Consider the following 20,153-nt stretch of genomic DNA (forward strand, 5'->3'; position numbering starts at 1 on the left):
TAGGTTTGTATATGAGGTTGCACCAGTGATTTAGGTTCTCCGTATTATCGTTTTTTAAAATAAGGGCAATGATTATGTGATTGAGGAACCAAAGAGCAATAATAGTGGGAGACTCTTAGGTGTCTCTTAAAGAAAGAGAAATAGTAAGAGCTAACTCTTAGGAAAGAAATGGGGGATTCTTAATTAGAGTGTGTAAGAAAATTTCTGAAATAAGAGCTAATGCCATGTCAACATTTTTTCTTTGAAAATAAAATAAAACAAGTGCGTTTACACAATTTTTGGGAGGGATTCTTATTTGGAGTTAAAGCTTATGTGGATATATGAGAGAGACTAAGAGACACCAAAACAAGAGTCTCCCCTTATTGATGCTCTAAGAGCAACAATAGTGGGGAGCTCTTATAGGACTTCTAAGGAGAGAAAAAAAATAAGAGCTCACTCCAAAAAAAAGAGGGTAAGAGAGAATAAGAGATAGTGTTAAGAGTTAGTCCATTTTCATAACTTTTAAGATGAGACTCTTATTTGGAGTTGGTGCTTAGGTGTCATAAGAAATAGTTTAAGAGCCCCATAAATAAGAGTTTACCTTATTATTGTTTTAGGTAGTAGATAATCTTTCTCATAAGTCATGAGGACATGTAGAGCTGTCAAAAACTGACCCGACCCGAAAACCCGACCTGAACCGATCGAACCCGTAACCGACCATGACCCGAAATTACGGTAAAACAGGAAACCCGAAACCCGACCTGTACCCGACCCGAAAAAACCGATAACCGATTTTAACCCAATGTCGTAACACCCGAACCCGAAACCGACACCCGGCCCGAAAATGACCGATAACCGAACTGACCCGACCGAACAATGACCCGAACCCGATTTGATACCCGACCCGATGTCAACCCGAAACCGATTGTAACTCGATGAAACCTGCTATTGACCCGACCTGTGAGAACCCGCTACTCGATTTACTCGAGTTATCAATGACACGACCAAGTATTAACGTCATTGATATATCTATTTTAATTATTTATTGCTAAATATTGAAAAATTTAACTCTAAAATAAGTTAAACAAAATTTTTTAGAATATAAAATCCTTAAAATGTATAGGTTAATTATCAGACCCGAGTTTGACCCGTCCCTGAGAGTGACCCGATCTGAATTCTATTTGATCGGATTATTATCCGATCCAAACTAAGACCCGAACCCGAAAATAACTGTGTTGCAAACCGACTTAAACCCGACTCGATAAGACCCGAACCCGAAATTATCTGCTACAAACCGATTTAAACCCGACCCGATAAGACCCGAACCCGAAATCAAACCTGACCGAAATGTGATCCGACTCGAACTCGACCTGAACCCGGGATAGGAAAAAACCCGATATGACCCGACCTGAAATCGACCCGACCGAACCCGAACTCAACCCGAATGAAATATTGACCCGACACGACCCGACCTGATCATGACCCGAAACCCGAGATGACCCAACCCAAATCCGACCCGATCACCTGCTTTGACAGCTCTAAGGACATGAGAGAGATTATCTACTCCGTACTACCCTCAAAGCAATGAATGCGCTCAAAAGCACGCCATAGCACGAGAGAAAGTTTCTGCGTGGCAAAGTACGTTTCATCAAAAGTTCACATCTCCATTCTTTCTAAACTTTGTTATTCTCATCACGGGTAAGCTTACAAGTATCTATTGAGGGAGTACGTCGTAGTTACGTATAAATAAAAACATATTTAACTTTTTTACCCTTCCCTCAACCAAGATTACGCCGAACAAAACAGAAAACAAACATGATGATGTTTAAATTAAGTATGTTGGACTGCATCTTCATTAAAATCATGAAAGTACGAGGAGATGCAATAAATGGCACTCACTTCTCTACTCACTAAAACTTTATTAGTGTCATAAAAACATCAGAAATTTCAATTACTTTCTATTTACTTTTTACTTTTTGAAAGGTGCAATTAATTAAACTAAGACATCATCATCAACATATGATGAACTCACACTTACACACAAATATATCATTCTTAACATGTAACGGTAGACACCAATCCATGATTAACCTTTCTCTAACAGTAAAACCTATTCTTTATTTAAATGACAAAAAATATACGTATAATACACCCTATTTACTTGCTTTTACTGCACTGTAATTCTTCATCTTAATTTACCTTCCCAGAATTTGCATCTACTTTTCTGGAACTACAATGATTATTATTGAAAATAGCACCCCTAATTTATTGTTTTATTTTTTAAAGTAGAAAAAAGAACACCAAACACATACGAGGGTACCAAGTACGGAGTACCATGTGACTCGGATTCGGGTACTAGCTAGTGTTGGACACGGATAAGTATTTATATGTTAGACTCGACTAAATAGTGAAAATCTTCCATTAATCCATGATATAGGCCAAAAAAAAGTGTAGGGAGCGTTCACGCCATGATATTAGAGTGCTGCGAATCCAACACGAATAGTTAAGGTGAATTAAAGAGTACGAGTAACGTTGCCAAGCACAGAAATCTGGACCTCTACAACAAGGTAAAAAAAAAAAAAAAAAATGTATCTCCATTAAAAGAAAAAGAAAAACCCTAGTGAAAAATCACAAAATAAAGAGACTTTGATAACATTCATTCATTCATTTCACCTCTCTTTCTCTCTCTTGAAATCAAAGGCCTTCATAACTTTTCACTCAAGCTATATTTCCTCCTGTTTTGTCCCTACCTTTTTTATACAAGTCGATCCCTCTCTCTCAGTCCGTCCACTCCAAACTAAAAAACCGTGTTGAATTAATTTATTTGATTTTGAATCCTTACTTCCTAGAATGGATTCGCAAGAGGAAATGAACATGATGAACTTAAATGGTGGGAAAATGGGAAGTAACAACACAACAAACAGCAACTACCTTTGTAGGCAAAGTAGCACAAGGTGGACACCTACAACAGAACAAATCAAGCTTCTTAAGGAGCTTTACTACATCAATGGTGTTCGGTCTCCTACTGCTGATCAGATTCAGAGCATCTGTGCTAGATTAAGGCGGTACGGTAAGATTGAAGGCAAGAATGTGTTTTACTGGTTTCAGAATCATAAGGCCAGGGAAAGACAGAAGAAGAGGCTTACTCCCACCTCCCCTACTGCTGCTGCTGCTGCTGCTGCTACTACTACTACTACTACTACTACTACTACTACTACTACTACTAATAACAATATCAATATTATTCCTACTACTCAATTCCATAATAATGGTACTCGAAACCATCCCATACAAAATGGTGGTCTTACTTGGAAACAAGATCATCAGGATGTAACTCTTCAAGCTAAATACCATTCCACCATGAATAATCCTGGTAAAGATTTTTACAAATTTCAAACTATTTTATTTTATCTTTGGGTGGGTGTTTTGTGAAATATTATATGTTGCAGGGGTTTCATCGGTTGGAAATGGTGGTGGGCAATTGATGGGGAGTTTCGGTGTTACCATGGAGAACAAATTTAGTGTAAGTAGACTTATCTCTTTAATTTGCCCTAAACCTTGATGCTACCTTCAACTTAATAACTTAATTGTCTCAAGTCTCAACGGCTTAATTATTTTGTAGCTTTAAACAAGAGTATAGTAGTATGCCCTATATATGTTTATACTCTTTACTCTTACTCTATCAATTCAAGAGACTGACTAATTAATGAGTAATGACTATATATGTATGTATGTTCCTGAAAAAATAGGACTGTTCAATATCAGGAGGAAGAGGAAATCAGTGGACTGCAGTTGGAGCTAATTACAGCCAATACACTCCTGCATCTTACTCAAATTTCTTGGGGAAGATATCATCAATTGGTGAAGATCCTTACAATTACAATTACAATTATGACCAAGATCATTATGGGACAGAAGAAACACCACAGATAGAGACCCTTCCTCTCTTCCCTATGCACAATGAAGAGCAACACAATAATCACGATCATGATCAAGGCTTCTACACCATCAACCGTCCATCAGACGGCTACTACACTGCTGGCTATCGATGCTCCAATGCTAGCGGTGATAATACCTCCCTTGAGCTCAGCCTAAACTCCTATGGCTATGCCTATGGCTACTATTCCCCAAATCTCTAAACTATTATTATTCCAAGGGTTAACTTGTTTAATTCGTCCTTGACTGTTTAATCTTAATTACCTATTAACTACTTTTAGTTAGTCTGATCAAAATCATTATATCATTAGTAAGCTAAGCTTTTACTAATTACTAGTCTTAAACATGTGGAATTTTATCCATTCCACTTTCAAGACCCTAGTTCTCAATCTCATGTATGTACTAGGTTCTTAATTACTTCTAATTATGCGGTACGCGGCTTAATTAAAATGTACTTATATCTCCTATGATAATCCAAGTGAGTATACTTCTATTAATATATGGTCTCCTGCAAGTTTTTTTTGTTTTGATGTTGGATTATAGTAGCGTAAAACAGTAATTTAATTTGTAAATTAGGAACAAGTGAGTGATGGGTCTGGATCTTTATCTATGTGTCTCTTTCTCTTGGTGTCTGACTAAAACAGTGCAACAACAAGTACACATGACCTGTTGTTAAGTTTGTTTCAGAAGCTCTAAGCCTACAACAACAGGACTAGCCCTACAAATCCTTTCTGCCTCAACAAATAAATAAAACACTCCCTCACTCTCTTATTAATAACCAGATGAATATTTCTTGTTAGATGTCTTCTTCAAATAATAAATGCAAGGTAATAATATAAGTTTTTTTTTATTTACTTTTTTACATATAATATACAAACAATATTGAGGAAATTATGTAGTACTCACAGGCTTATTTTCTTTTCACAAGATACTAAAGAACTTTGATTTTCAGCATAAGTAAATTAAACAGAAATATTACATACTACTTTAATTAATTTTCCACGATATCAATGATCAATATAATGCTAGAACACTCAACCCAATTGAATGAAACGTCTATTAAGGTATGAAGCAATTTCATATTTTCTTTATGATGATGTAAATCAAGTCTAAAATGTATATATACTAACGAGTTACAAAACAAAGAGGATATTTGGAGCACAAAATTTGTAAAAAAGTAAAACCTTGTGATTTTCTTATGATTTTAGTAGTATACAATTGAGTTGAAACCCTAATCTTTAAGTTACGGAGTATAAGGTAAAAGTTGTCACCAAGCTAAATTAAAGAATAAATCGATAAAAAGAACTTATTCATTACACATAACTAGATTAGATCCTGTGCACGCACGGATTATGATCATTTTTGTTTACAAAATATTTAACTAAATATCCCCAAACTACTGCATAATTATAATTTTTTTTAAACATACTCATTTAAATTTATTCATCTAATATGCATATTAAATATGTGTAATATGCTATTTTGACCGACATATCGAGTGAATATAATTTCCATTATTAATGTACTGATTTGACTAAAATAATACTCCGTATAAAAGAGTATTTAGAAATATTATTATTACGTGTTATCTATTATTGCCATAATTTATAAACTAATATTTTTTCCATACATATATAGTTTATCAAAAGGGTAGAGAATAAAAATAAAATAAAATAACATATATATTTTAGGAAAATGTTTTAGGTGGGAAAATTTTACACCAGGAAGTGACATGTGTCATTCCTGGTGTCTGTTTAGTAAAAAGTAATAGATGAAATCACATGCATTGTGTATACGTGAATAAAAGAGATACAGAGAATTGTGTTCTAATATCATCATATCAGGCAAAATGATATCAGTATACCACATCACCAAAAACAGAACTACCAATTCCATTCGATTTAATTCAGTTCCACATTGTCTTCTGTTTGTTAACCTCGTAGCTTAGGCTAATCAATCCTAAACCTAATTTTTCAGGCTTCACAAAGAGTTATAAAAGATATTGATAAATGGAGTAGTTCTGAACATTATCCTAAATAACTTACCATCTACACTAGGATATACTCCATACTTAAAAATAGAATACGTAAACCATACAAAAAATTGTGCACTTTGGTTTGAGGGGGGTCCTTCCTGGAAGCTTCACTCTTGCCTTTTGAAGCTTAAGGTTTCATCACCTAGTACTTAATATTCATCATCTAACACACCATCACACTCAACCATAATAACAACAATTTCCGAGTACATCTTTCTGAACGGAAGTTTACTCGTATTTTATACTATAGCATACGCTTGATAATAGCCTCATACAACCCCCGGAAACTTATAACATTACGGTCCGTTTGGTAGCCGGTCATAATTGGTGGCAATGAGAATGAATTTGTATGTAAATTTGTAAGGAAAATCGATATTCATTCCCATGGTAATTCTAATCGAATCAAAATTATCTCTTTTTCTTTATAAATTTTCATTACCATCTATTACCATTTAGGGAGTGGTATTAGGTGGAAATGCAAATTTATGAAGAAAAACACCAAGTTTGAGACAAAATTCCATTACCATGGATATCATGATGTTAATTTCTTGCCAAATAACACTAGGATTTATTCCTATTCCCACCGTTTATTACCGACTACCAAACGGGCCGTAAGAGCATCAGTAATGGCTCACTCTTAATATGCATGCTCCCTCTTAGTATCTCTCTTCATCCACTTCTATCACCACCTATTAACAAGAGTTAATTTTTCTTTTTTTTTAATTTTTCGACCTCTAAATAAGAGCTAACTCTTAGTTAGTGTTTATTAAGAGTTACTTCTTAAATTTTTTTTCTTTAAAAAGGGGCTAAGAGCTCCCTATTATTGATGTTCTAACCTCTTCATATTTATCTTCTTCGTTTAACACGCCCCCAATACTCTAAAGACAAAGTATATCTATCCTTTTTATTACACGCACCTATATTTGCATGCATTCGATCTTTCGTTTTTGTCTTAATATCTTATAAATAGTACTTCCTCCGTCCCTTAATACTCGCACCGCTTTTCTTTTCGGGTCGTCCCTTAATACTTGCACCGCTTCTATAAATGAAAATTCTTACTAATATATATTATTTCTCACACTTACCTATTAACCCACTTACACCACTATTCCTTACAAAAAATCATTTAAAAATTCACATACCCCATTCACCACTCCCCATCCCTTACACATTTTCCATTAACTATATTAAAAAAATACTCCACTATCAACTACTCCCTCCGTCCCGGAATACTCGACCCGGTTTGACCGGCACAAAGTTTAAGGAACTTGAATTGACTTATTTAATTTAATAGGTAGTAGTTGATAGTGGGGTATTATTTTAATATAATTAGTGGGAGGTGGGTTAAAAGGTGGGGTTGGGGGAGAGTAGGGGTTGAATTTTTAATTATTTTTTGTATGGAGTAGGGGGTAGGTGGGTTAATAGGGGAGGAGTGAGAAATAATATAATATTGTTAGAATATTTCCATTTTTAGAAACAGGTCAAGTATTAAGAGACGGCCCGATAAGGAAAACAGGTCAAGTATTTCGGGACGGAGGGAGTAACACTATTAAATTAACAAGCCAATTCAATTGTCTTAAACTCCGCACCAGTCAAACCGGTGCGAGTATTAAGGGACGGAGGGAGTAAATATTAACAACATTATTCCGCATGAATTAAGGTAGTACAGTACTAGTATATATTATACTGGTATACAGTACTCCGTATTACGGAGATTAAAAAATGTGTGCACGTGGAGATGTGGAATGGAGATTAGATGAAAGACATAACCCCCAAAAAGGTGGTTTGGTGGGAAGTGAACCCTATCTAACCAATATAGGTTCAAGGTGTGAATTAGTGTTTTGCACAGGAGTAACTTTATTTATTTATTTATTTATTTATTATTTATTTATCAAAGAGAGTAGAAATGACAAGATATTAGCCTGCACAAATACAAAATCTGAGTAGGGAACCTCGAGAAATTCCCCAGCCAATGATGAAAGGGAAGAACACAAGGTGAGCCGTTATTCAATAGATAAAAAGTTTAACTAAATTTGTGGGGTTTTCCCTTTATCGACTTTGAAGTTTGTGAACTTCATAGAATATGCCGCATATCATTTGTCTGTTTGTCCCATCAAAATTACCAATCCAACTCCTAGAGATTTCCCCAATCCAATAAAGTACCTTACACTCCTTAGCTACAATTATTAGCCCATATCCTATCTAAAGTTTCTTACAGTAAAATTACCCATTATTGCTGTTCAGTATTTCTATGATTTTAGGTCAAGTATGAGATAAATCCGAACCAAATTAAATTTAGATAAGTTTAATCATTTTAGAAAAATTAAGTTTGGATAAGCTAATATTAATTCAAATAAGTCTATATTAGTTGTGATAAGCCAAAACATTTAAGTACACACCCTAATTAAGTTCCAACTTATTTTACTTAAAATATACTCTATGCTAGGTTTTTAAAGTACCGAGTATAATAATGTAGTATGGACTATGGAGACACACAATGTGCAAGATCAGCTAATAAGCCACCACTTCTTTACGCACATAGAAGTAATAGAAACTTTAAGATGCATTTTGTATAAATTTATTCAATGAATTCATTATAGTGTTTTTATACTTGCAACCATTAGTATCGTAGGAATTTGATCTTAGTCTACCTTCACAAGGTTACACTTGTTAAGATATTAGGTTGGGGAATATCTTAATTAGCTAAAGTTGGATGTTCATAATAAGAATAAGATCCACAACTTTAGACTATAGTGAACAAACTCTATCATCTTATCTTGTCACCAGTCACCACCATTACGACCGCCATACGAACCACCACTCCACTTATCGGACTATACAACAACCCCTAAGTTGTTCAATACTCTTTAAGTAGTTCCAATAGTGAAAAGCAATTGAGTCAGCATAACTTTGAAAGAGGAGGAAGATGATGGCCGGTGGGGTCCCAATCAAGAAGATTTTGGATGGATACCTTTCCTTGATTTGGTTTGACAAAACTTCAGTTTTTGTAGCAAGGGGTGACCCCTAATGTAATTTAGGGCACTTGCTGTTGCCTGTTGGAGAGATATATAGGAGAGAGAGAGAGAGAGAGAAAAGGGTTAACGAAAAGACAAAAATCCCCCTAGTTAAGACAGGAAAATACAAAGTGGGAAGTTTTAATTGTAGATCCAAAGGAAATCTTGGCAACTTTTTCAGACGGTAAGTACGTAATGTCCTTAACTAGGAAAATGAAGCGTGACCATGCATCACGCTTTTTTGAGGGGCTATTTTCATGAAAGCTTTGCTTTCATAAGCTTACAACTGCAACTTGTAATACTTGCCCATTTTGGGTTTCACTTGGGTTTTTATTTGCATGGTTGGTTTTGAATTCACCCTATCAAACCTTAAGTACAAACCCCCCCTCTAAAAGCCCAAAACATCATTATATAAGTGGTACTGTACATGGTACAAACTCTGCTTTGCATTACATAAGTTTTATTTGTACTTTGAGACTATGTGCATGTGCATCAGGACTATATACGTATGTCACCCTTCTTTTGCTTATTTGAATGCCTTCCTTCTTTCATACTCCTCCCCAGTCCCCACACGTAGACACACACATGACACAACAACAACAGCAGCAACAACAACAACAAAAGCATGTTCCAACGCGTGTGGCGCAGGGTTCAACTTCTTTTATCAAGGGGCGAGAAAGGGATATCCCTGCAATAGAACTCATAGAACCATAGAGGCGTAGACTACACTTGTTTCATTACCCCCCACCCCCCCCCCCCCCCCCCCCCCCCCGCCCCCCCCCCAAATTGTAGCACTCCATACAAGGTAAGCTAGCAACTTTGACCGATGCACATATCAAATAATCTGTCCATTACTAGGAGCTCTTATTTCTTAAGTCCTACACAAGTGATGACCTCCACAAGGATAGACCAAGTAAAACAAGAACTTCAAAATGAGTACCATTTAAATATTTAATGGGAATAAACACAAATTTACAACCAAAAGATGAGGGAAAATGAATCATTACAAGAGCCGACTTGTGATGATGATGTCAACTTCTCCAATGAAATTAATCAAGGGGATGCAAGTACAAAGTTTTCAATTCATGACCCCTTCAAACCGTCAATGTAAGGTCACAGTTACATGCAAAATGTTACACGGTAGATTTTTTTAAAGTATAATAAATATGTTACATGGGAGATTTTTTTAAAAGTATATAAAAATTAATAAATATGTTACATAGTAGAGGTAAAAATTAATGAGCTAAGTCATGGAAATATAGTTCAACAAAGAAAATAACAATAATGTTACACAGAATTAAACGAAAATAAGAGTATTATACAGAGTTCTCGGCTTTTGTACCTGGGTGAAAGGACATGAGTCGAACATCATCCAGCCAAAGTTTCACCAATTCTCCCTCGAGAAGATTCAAAACGATATTAACTGTGACTTGTGCTATCTGAATGTCCTGAATACAAGTTGTTGAAGCTGAATCACAACACAGCAAGGACACAAGGCAAGATTCAATCACGAATCATGATTTATGCTGCAAGCTGCATTTCGAGTAGACTAGAAAAGGTGCATGCATGTCTAATAAGCATAGAGCCTTAACTTTGACCATTCCATGGGTGGTCTCATGGACTCATGGTTATTGTCTTCCAACATAATTTCCATTCTACAGAAAGTCTGCTGGCCTTTTCTTCAGGCAGAGGTTCCATATTGCCTAATGGCTATTTTCTTCCCGCATAAGTTCCCAGTTTAGACAAATCAGGAACCCATAAAGAGAGTTCAGAAGATCCAGTGGCGAACATGACGTTTCCGGGTGCCCATTTGATGACAGGAGGCTCTTTTTCAGTACTCATCCAACTTGCCACCTACAAAGAAAGATCATACAGGACTTGAGAAATTTAATTATCACGAACGAGTAACCGGTATGATCCAACACCCTGATCACTATGTGAAAAATTCAAGTCTTCAGCAATGTATATGGGAATGTTAATATAAATACTTTTCAATGCCATAAGGGTTTAAGTTGTTAACTTTCTTATATGGCGTAAAAGTTGGGCCAGAACTGAACTGTTTGAGGCTCTGAGCAAGGTGTAACAAATGCCTATTGGTGTTTACATCTGCTGAATACATCAAATACTTCAAAGTTACTTTTAATACATATTCTGAACAATATATAAACATAAATATTATGTTTGGGCACTATGGATCTTTATACTGTTTATCACTGACATGATTTCACTTCTCCACATAAACAGTTAAAGGGAAATATGCACAATGCTGAATGAAAGTGTGGGCAGTCTGGTATCAGAAAAAATGATGGATGAAATCCAAAGGTAGTGCTATCCTAACTTCCAAAATATGCCTAGGGAAAATGAAACTAGAGCTCCGAGATAAACCTTGGAAAATGTGCTTCCACAACGAGGACAGACAAATAATCAATCTATTGGTAGCTCTGCGAACTTAGGAATCCAAATATTAGGAAGGTCAAAGGAAGAACAAGGAAGCCGGAGCAACGTTTTCTTCCCTCAAATTTTATAATCAAGGCATATAAAGGATTAAGAGGGACTTTCACTTTTCAGTACTCCGTAACTAGTACCTTCAATTAAGCAATCTAAGTAACAACAAGAACTATATTGTATTCCATACCTCTTTGCCGCTGCGGACACTCCAAGCATATACACTGCCATCCCCTGAACCTGCAAAAAAAGACGAAAAGACCAAAGAAATTGCTCAGAAGTCGAGAAGCATAAGCAGACTGATAAAAGACTTCAATCATATCATGTACAGAAACATGTAATGAACCATTCTAACTTGCCACGTTGGTCTACAGAAGGAGACACAAACAACAGAAACAAGACCCTGCCACAGTCAGAGTTCCACACAAGAGCAACCATGGCAACCATCACAACTGAGGGGAGTGGATGCAAAGAACCGTTGCCACGGCTACAGGACAAGAACAGAAGCAGCTGCAATTAATGAAGTGTACTAGGAGGACAGCCCCTAGTGCATAAATAGGAAGAGAAAAAGAGAGAAAGGCATTGTGTTATTTGTGAAGTGTATTGAGACTTGTGACCTAAAGTCACTCAAACCTTGGGGAGTTGTAGCCTTAAGCTACTAAATTGTAACCCTTTAATTGTCTTGTGAATCAAAGCCTTCGACTTTTCTCTTATTTCTCTGTGATATTCAGTTTGTGTGCGTGGGAATAGGTGTTCTATTTCATAACACGTCTAAATCAACAACAAAGACTTATTAGGCTACCACTGATGGCAGGGCTAGGAGGCTAACACAATTGTTTACATAGTAGATCGACTAATTAACATCAAAGGCATGACACACAACTTAATCAACAACCAGTCCCAACTTCAATTCCTCCAGATCTGTGATTCATGGAGCCTCTAACAATTTCTCCGATTTTCTCCATCATGTACCATCATATTAAAAATGTACCTTCTACCAGCAAAATTGCTTACTCTAGTTGAGTGCTTCAGGCCATCGAGTGGGAGCGGGAAGATGGAAAGAGAAAGTGGGAGAAACAGAGAAACATGTAGTATCCTAATTCAATTATCAATTTGAGTTCTGTCTTGGTCTCTATAAACCATTCAGTTTTAACAGCGCCAAGGAATGCACACTGGAACATATTTTTGTTGACAACAGACTACAAGCACACTCGAAACTTGGAAGTGTTGGGAGATCACAATGGTCCCTTCACTAATTTATCTTAAATTTCTCCAAATGATTTCTAAATTATATAAGACGTATTAATCAACAGAGGTTAAAATTCCCAAGGCATTACACAGAAACAAATCAAATGCATGAAAGTAAAAGCCCAAAAATAATTTTTTGTCTGCAGAACATAACAAACAAAATTGTCTCCAATGCGTACAACACTCAAATGTTAAGTTCAAGATTACCAAGATGCTAAACTTAAGGAGGTTTAGCACCTTCGCAAAAAGAGATACCGTCATTAATATACTCTGTCACATCAGAAAGCTTGGACAAGAGTATTAGAGAAAGGATGAATTAGAAAAAACATACCAATCTCATAGAATCAATTTCATTTCACGTCAGGCAAAAATCGGCCACAGAAACCACATCTTTCTCGTAAGAGTTTTGGGACATTTTAGCAACAAAATGAAGGGATCTATATATATTTTTCATCAACTTAAAAAAGGCACATAATCGAATCCTTGAACCAAGCGTCTATTACTATGGAGACGTTTAGAAGCAAAGGCAGTGCCAAATTTCTACATTAGATGGCTAAAGAATATGTAGATGACACAATGGTTACTTTAGGGTACTGAGAGGGGATACCAGATTAATGTCAGGTGCATCAAGGCCTACTTTGAGTCAATTTCTATTTCCGCAGTTATGGACAAGTTTTATAGCTGAATTCAAGGCCCGGGGCTATCTACCATGGTGTACACTTTTCACAGATGACAAATCTGGTTAATGACCTAAGACAGGGAATAAAAGATAAGTTGGGGTCTAGGGCAGATACTTTGTAACCAAAGGGGCTTATATAAACACAGCTAATACAAACTGGGAATGTAAATTCAGGGGGCATTTGGTTCAAAAGTTCAACCTGGAATCAGAATAAAATCAACTATGGAGTTGGAATTGCCTTGATTTAATCTCTAACTTTACTGTACTACGATGTTGTATCTTGTAAATGTTCTATTCCTAACAAGGGGGGGGGGGGGGGGGGGGGGAGGGAACTCTGCTGTCGTAGACCTTTGTCCCAAGCAAACTCAACCTACCCCGCCATTCTTAGCCAAACAATCTCCAACTAAATATCCATCTTCAGGCTGCCCAGTTTCACCATCTCATGACAACAATCTTCTATCCCCCTACTCCAAGGGTTGACTAATGTCTAGCAGCTGAAACATAACCCTGCATCAGTAACACAGATATAGCCATCATAGCAACGGGACAGGTGGATCAACGGTGATGATCGTGAAAAGCTGATGCATGATGCAGCTGCAGCAGAGTTGAAAGGCTCCAACAGCGATTCCCCTTGGTGACGGTACTTGAAATTTCAGGGAAAAGCAGAGTTCCATGTGAGGAGAATCGGACAGAATGAAGTAGAAGGATACCAAAAAATCTTAACCAAACATATAAAAGCTGAATGGCTTCTTTTATACATGTTTCCTAGGCTCCAAAAATCCAAGTAGGTCCTTAGTGATAACATGAATATGAACTGGAGTAGATCTGTATATGTTTTAAGAAAAAGAAAGTGTTCCTAATATTTGGGATCATCATCAAGAAAATGCACATAAGGGGCGAAGCGTATTGCATTGAGTATGAGTGGCTAAATGGAGGAGTTTCTTAGGAAACTTGCTGAAACTTCCAGGAAAACACAACAGCATAGCTAACATACAACTCTTCTCTACAGGTTCCAGCGTACACCAATAAACAAGTGTGCATGAGGTAATGGTGGTAGAGGCGTGTAAGACACAATGGGGGAGTTCACAGCAAAAAATTAACTCATGAACTATCTTTTCAGAAAAAGGTTCGTGTAACATTTAAAAAAAAAAAACAAGATGCAAGAGGCTCTATGGTCCATGCATGTGAAGAGGAAGCATACAGACGCTCCTGTGAGGTCTGCAAGGATCAATCTGAGGGATTATGACTTATGACTTTATGAGAGAGGAAGAGATGGGCAAAAGAAACACTGGGGAAAAGTGATAATATGTAACATCACCTATCTTGAATTCGCCAATGGCATGGTCCTCAGTAAGAGATATGATGTACTAGTACAGGCCACGGAAACGGTAGGGTGCCTCTTCGTGTATAGAATAAACTTATAGCTGTTATAGGAGATGTGTCCCTTACTCTCCCCCCCCCCCCCCCCACCCTCCCACCTCACACACACACCCCAAACCCGAAAAATGAAAAAACCTATTAAAAAAAAAAACTAAATCCTTTCTCATAGTCATTTCGACTCATATGGGTGGCTCCAAAGCAAGTTACACCCCGCATATGCGTAGCTCCACAAAAAATAGGGTGAACAATTTATCAAAGGGGTAATTACAAGATAAAGCAAATCAACAATAGCCAATCAGGCAGTTCGTGCCGATTGAGTTGGATGCAAGATTCAATGATAAAACTAAAAGAGAAATAACTTTTTGCATTACCTGATATGACAAACATTCCCTCAGGACTAAACGAGGCCTCCAGAGTTGAATTGGTAGATACTGGTTTCACACTATATGAGCATAGCTGGATACAACATCAGAAGAAATGGGAAAAATAAGATTTCAGAGTAACTTGCTATGAATTATGATAATAAAAATGCTGGAAGGGAAGGAACTAACAAGGGTGCCACGAAACGCATCAAGCACATAAACAAATCCATTTGTGGTTGTTAAAAGCATAAGTCTACCGTCGTTGCTGAATTTTACTACGTGCGCATCAGAGAAGTCTCCCCCGACAGAATATACGTCAAAAGGGCCCTGAATAACAAGAAATCAGCCATCAGTCACACTTCTAAAGAACCCACATCTTCTTAGATAAGCATATCAAGGCCATGAGACACAAACCTTCTCGTACTTACGAGCATCAAACATTCTTATATATCCTCCAGAAGCTATCGTAAACACTAATCCTTGATCATCATAAGCTGTTGCAGGCCTTCCCTGGACACGTAGAAGACCCTAAAAGAAAAACCATTTAGGAATCATTGACCAGAGCAACAAAGAAAAGAATACCATGTTTTTGGATAGGCCAGGCAGGCAACAATCTTACCTGACATTTCTCAGCCCGTTGATCCCATAACAGAACAGTCCGGTCCAAAGAACCTGATATAAAGAAATCATTGCGTGCGCACAAGCTAAGAGATACAACCCTGCAAACTTGAAAACAGTATGTCAGGCAATATGCATTGTGGGGGGTAAAACAGTCACGTATATGAATGGCCAAGGACCTTATACCTATCATGATGACCTTTAAAATACCGCAAGTATTTGTTGTCATTCAAGGAGAGAAGCCGCAATGACTCTGCAGATAACACACACCCAATTACAAATCTTAAATATACATGTTTACGTGATCTAAAGTCAAGCAAACATACCATCCCAGCCATTCTTTGACGAGTAGATCACTGTTGTAGGGTGAGAAGTAAAACACACGAGCTCAACCCCATACTTCTTGCTATTGATTGTTTTCAAACATCTGAAATCAACAGCAAAGTTCTCAATACTCTATATGTATATCAGAAGGAAATAGACAGTATAGGCAGGATGACAGCAACTTCTAAATATAAGTTCTATGATGGGGAAAAAACTGCAGGATGAAGAAGCTAAACTTCAACAATAAACAGAGCAGATGATTTATTCAAGCCAGCCATCACGGTTCTCACTAGTACTGAAATTATAGAGCTTAATTCAGAATTCAGAAACAGACTATTTAGAGAATGTAACAAATTTCTTTCTGCAACACCCGAAGAACCCAGGGGTAATATTGACTTAAGTACCCAATAAGGTCTTTTCTGTTAATAAATCACCAATGACAACCTTTGACATTCACTAGCATTAACAAGAAAAAGGAAAAGAAAGGAAAGTCTGGTGCCGAAGAACCCTTCTAACAATGGTTTGTTGTTTCTCAGGGAAAATTTACTACCTCAGCATACATCAAATAAACTGTTGCCAAAAATAGTAACAGATGACGATCTTCCCAAACATAAAGCCTCCTATGTCTTCAATATTAAAGTTTTCCCAAACCTTTCCAATCTGAAACCCCACATCCGAAAATCAAAACAAAGTCGGATCCTTTCCTTCATCATTAGTTGATTTATTACTTAACCTCCGCCGATGTTCCCCACTTACTCATTATTACACTCTATTACACCGAGCTTCTTATTTTTGAGGCTTAAGATAGGAAAGTTAACTATACATTTCAAATTAAGTAGTCATTCCCTTTTTTTTTTGCATTTACTTTAATTCAATTTATTATTATTCTTCAAAGAATACATATGTTTATATGGAGAGATATAACATAAGTTGTAGTTGGTTAAGATGGTAAGTATAACTTTTAACAAAGAGGTCTGATGTTCGACCCTTGTTACATGTTTGTTGGTTGTCAATGACATGTCATGATGCTAATTAGTGGTGATGTGGCGTAATAAAGAGGAATATACATGACACGTATACGTTCTTAAGAACGCCTTTTAATAGATTAGTATAGATATAAGCAATAACGGGAGACACTAGGTGATAAGGTATTCAAACAAAGTCTCATGCAAATGCAGACTTTTCAATAAACCTTCCAGCAACAACAAACTGAAAATGATAAAGATGCCTTTGTTTTAATTTTACACTACTACTCCCAAAATAAGGTTTATCCTCTTGGGAGATGGAAGACAAAGACTTAACATTTATTTCAGAGCTGAAAAACCTACGTGGCGTTGGCAACATCGTACAAGCGGATCGATTCATCATCACTAGCAGTGACCAGGTAACTCGAGGCCCTATGGAAGTCCATTGAACTAATTCTTCCACTCTGCAACAACATAAGCGATAGAATTGTTAAAATATATCCATAAATTGACCACGATACATCAACTACAGCCAATTCAATTGAAATGTGCCTTCACCGACCACACAATACGCAAACATTAATGGAAACTACAATAATCGATCATATTTACCCCAAAAAAATATGATCATTGCTTAATATTGCTTGCGTAGCATAAGTGATTAGTATTTCATACCAGTTACAACCTTAATCTCGTAATTCGCTGTTCCTAAATACTCAATAGGAGGCAAAATTGCAAAATTCTAAGCACGCAGAAAGATAGAAAGAGAAACATTACATAATCGCGAAAAGCCATGCCAACTTCCATGCTCTGAAGAGTTTCCTCAGTCAAATCCAATGACACTTTAACTTCTGCAAATAATCAAAATTACACCAATTAGTGCACAAATCAAATTCAATACGAAAAAAATGGAATTCGAAAAGACGAAGTGAACATTTAATTGAAGGAGGGAATTAAGGAAAAGTACCAGCCATTTTTGGGAAATCGAAATTCAGTGAAGATGAAAGGTGAGGGTTTTTACTGAAAATCCAGCAAAACCCTAATCAAAGTCGTCAACTACCTCTGGGTTTCTTTGGGGGTAAGAACTACAGTTACAAGACTTCTGCGGATGTTGGCAGTTGGCGGGAGCTCGGCCTCCGATTCGATTCCCATTGCGTTTATACTCCGTATTTTATGACGCACCAAAGCTGCCTGGATAATGGTCAAAGTTAACGAGCAAAATATATCGGGTGATATTTTAGTAAATAAACTAGTTTTTGGGCCGGGTTATATGTTGGTAGTGTAATGGAGTTTAGAAGTTAGGACTTTTTGCAAATAACCACCTAAAAAAAATTCAAATTTTTGATTTACCACCTAAAAATCTCAAACTTTTAAATAACCACCTAAAAAAATATAATTTTTTTTTTCACCATCTGTTAACAGAATAGTTAACAGGCGTGAAGTATGGCCCACTCCCAACAGCTAGCTTCTTTCAATTGCTTGTTATTAAAACATCGACATTAACTTCTTTCAATTGCTTATTCCTGCTTCTTCGAATGTATCATGTAATTCACAAATTTCCACAAAAAAACTTGAAATTAATTGAGGGATTTCATTAGCTTTTTATTTTCGAGAATTTGTTGGGCGAAAGAAGAAGAATCAAGGTACAATAAGGTATGGATTTAGATCGTTTGTTGAATTTCGTAGGTACTTTCATGTTGAAATTCATGATAATGTTGACAGAAATTGAGCCAAATTTGTGTGAATGATTTGGGTATGCGAATTTTGTATTTTGGTTTGTCAATTATCGATTCAATCAATGAAAGTAACACCAAATTTTTCAAAAAAAAAAAGTTAGAGTTCATATGAAATTCAAATTGGTGATTTTTTGAATGTTGAATGTTTTTACAAATCAAGGTTAGGGAATGTTGATTCGTATTACTAGAAACTAATACAAATATTTATTTGATGTCAATTGTAGGATCAAGCTCATGTCTGTATCGAACTCACCTTCAAAAGAGAAAAAATGTGCCTGTGGAGTTCCACTTGCCATGTTAACTGGTTGGACTAGGGAGAATCCGAGCAGAAAATTCAGGTCATGCAAATTCTACAATCCAATCACAGAAAAACGGGGATGTAAAGCTTTTGAGTGGGTGGATGAACCGGATGAGACAGCTTGGCAAACACAAGTGATCAACAATCTGTTGTTGGATAAGAAACTGATGAAGAGGGATGTTGATGATTTGAGTGAGCAAAGGAGGTGTTTGCTGAATCAAATGGATAGTTTGAAGGAGAAAAACAAGGCCTTAAGTTCTGACAGAAAGAAGATGAAAATGGAAGGGGGGAATGAGGCAATTTCAGTGAATACTTATGTTAATTGTTATTGTTGCAATTTGTTGTTTTTTCATGATCTTGGGAATGTTTTTAGTAAAGAAGATAGGCTAGTATTGTTGGTTAGGGTAAGATCAGTCATGCTCAAATGAAGTAGAGCATTTAGGTTGTTGAAATGGCTTGAAAAATGTAAGCTTTTGGTGTTTGAATGAATGAAATAAAACTTAGTTTATGTGTTTATTAAACATATTGCGTTGTGCATTGCTTTATATATTTTTTGATTTCGAGCTCGTGAGAGTAGAGCAAAACTGTGACTTACTGATTCGAGGCTCTGAATGAAAGAGAAATAGATGATTATTGAAAGCAATCTTCTAACTAAAGCGAAGAATTACTGTCATAGAAAATCTAATGAATAAGGGAATAAAGCAGTCAACAACAGATGAGCAGCAGTCAGCAACAGATCATAAGATCAGTGAGCAGCAGCAGTCAGCAACAACTCAGCAGCAGTCAACCAATTCAGTCAGCATATCAGCCAGTTCAGTCAGCATGAAATTTAAGTGCACTTGTGGTTTAACATCTTATAGCTTAATTATGGATGGTACTCAATCCTAATCTACTTATCTAGGTTAATCCATACATTTCAGCTTTATTCTTAATTCTTTCTCAATCTTTTCTCTAAATTACCATGTCCAAAATCAGAAGTTAGTTCCTCGTATTAGTCGTATTTGTAATACCTCGTATTTTTATAATATTTATAAATATATTTTATTATATTTATAAAGCATTTTACGATTTATTAGCATTTAAATAATATTTAAATGTATTTAACGTATTTTAATTAATTAGAATATTTATTAT

At 36.3% G+C, this 20,153-nt stretch overlaps 2 protein-coding genes across 2 annotated transcripts; one reads left to right on the forward strand and one right to left on the reverse strand.

Moving 5' to 3' along the window:
• The first annotated feature begins 2,419 nt into the window (after positions 1–2,419).
• On the forward strand, positions 2,420–4,291 carry LOC110800537 (protein WUSCHEL-like). Its single transcript, XM_022005850.2, has 3 exons — positions 2,420–3,352; positions 3,429–3,502; positions 3,729–4,291. Exons 1-3 carry the CDS (start codon positions 2,830–2,832, stop codon positions 4,116–4,118), a joined length of 987 nt encoding a protein of 328 aa, XP_021861542.2. The 5' UTR covers positions 2,420–2,829; the 3' UTR covers positions 4,119–4,291.
• Positions 4,292–10,088: 5,797 nt separating this feature from the next.
• Positions 10,089–18,182, reverse strand: LOC110800534 (protein ANTHESIS POMOTING FACTOR 1). The gene is made up of 11 exons (XM_022005847.2): positions 17,953–18,182; positions 17,763–17,836; positions 17,349–17,449; positions 16,023–16,123; positions 15,883–15,949; positions 15,698–15,797; positions 15,493–15,606; positions 15,268–15,405; positions 15,088–15,172; positions 11,600–11,649; positions 10,089–10,818 (listed from the first exon to the last, which is right to left on the reverse strand). Exons 1-11 carry the CDS (start codon positions 17,957–17,959, stop codon positions 10,675–10,677), a joined length of 981 nt encoding a protein of 326 aa, XP_021861539.1. The 5' UTR covers positions 17,960–18,182; the 3' UTR covers positions 10,089–10,674.
• Between the last annotated feature and the right edge of the window lie 1,971 nt (positions 18,183–20,153).

The sequence above is a fragment of the Spinacia oleracea genome, chromosome 4, assembly GCF_020520425.1.
Source record: "Spinacia oleracea cultivar Varoflay chromosome 4, BTI_SOV_V1, whole genome shotgun sequence".
In the NCBI taxonomy this organism is placed as follows: Eukaryota; Viridiplantae; Streptophyta; class Magnoliopsida; order Caryophyllales; family Amaranthaceae; genus Spinacia; species Spinacia oleracea.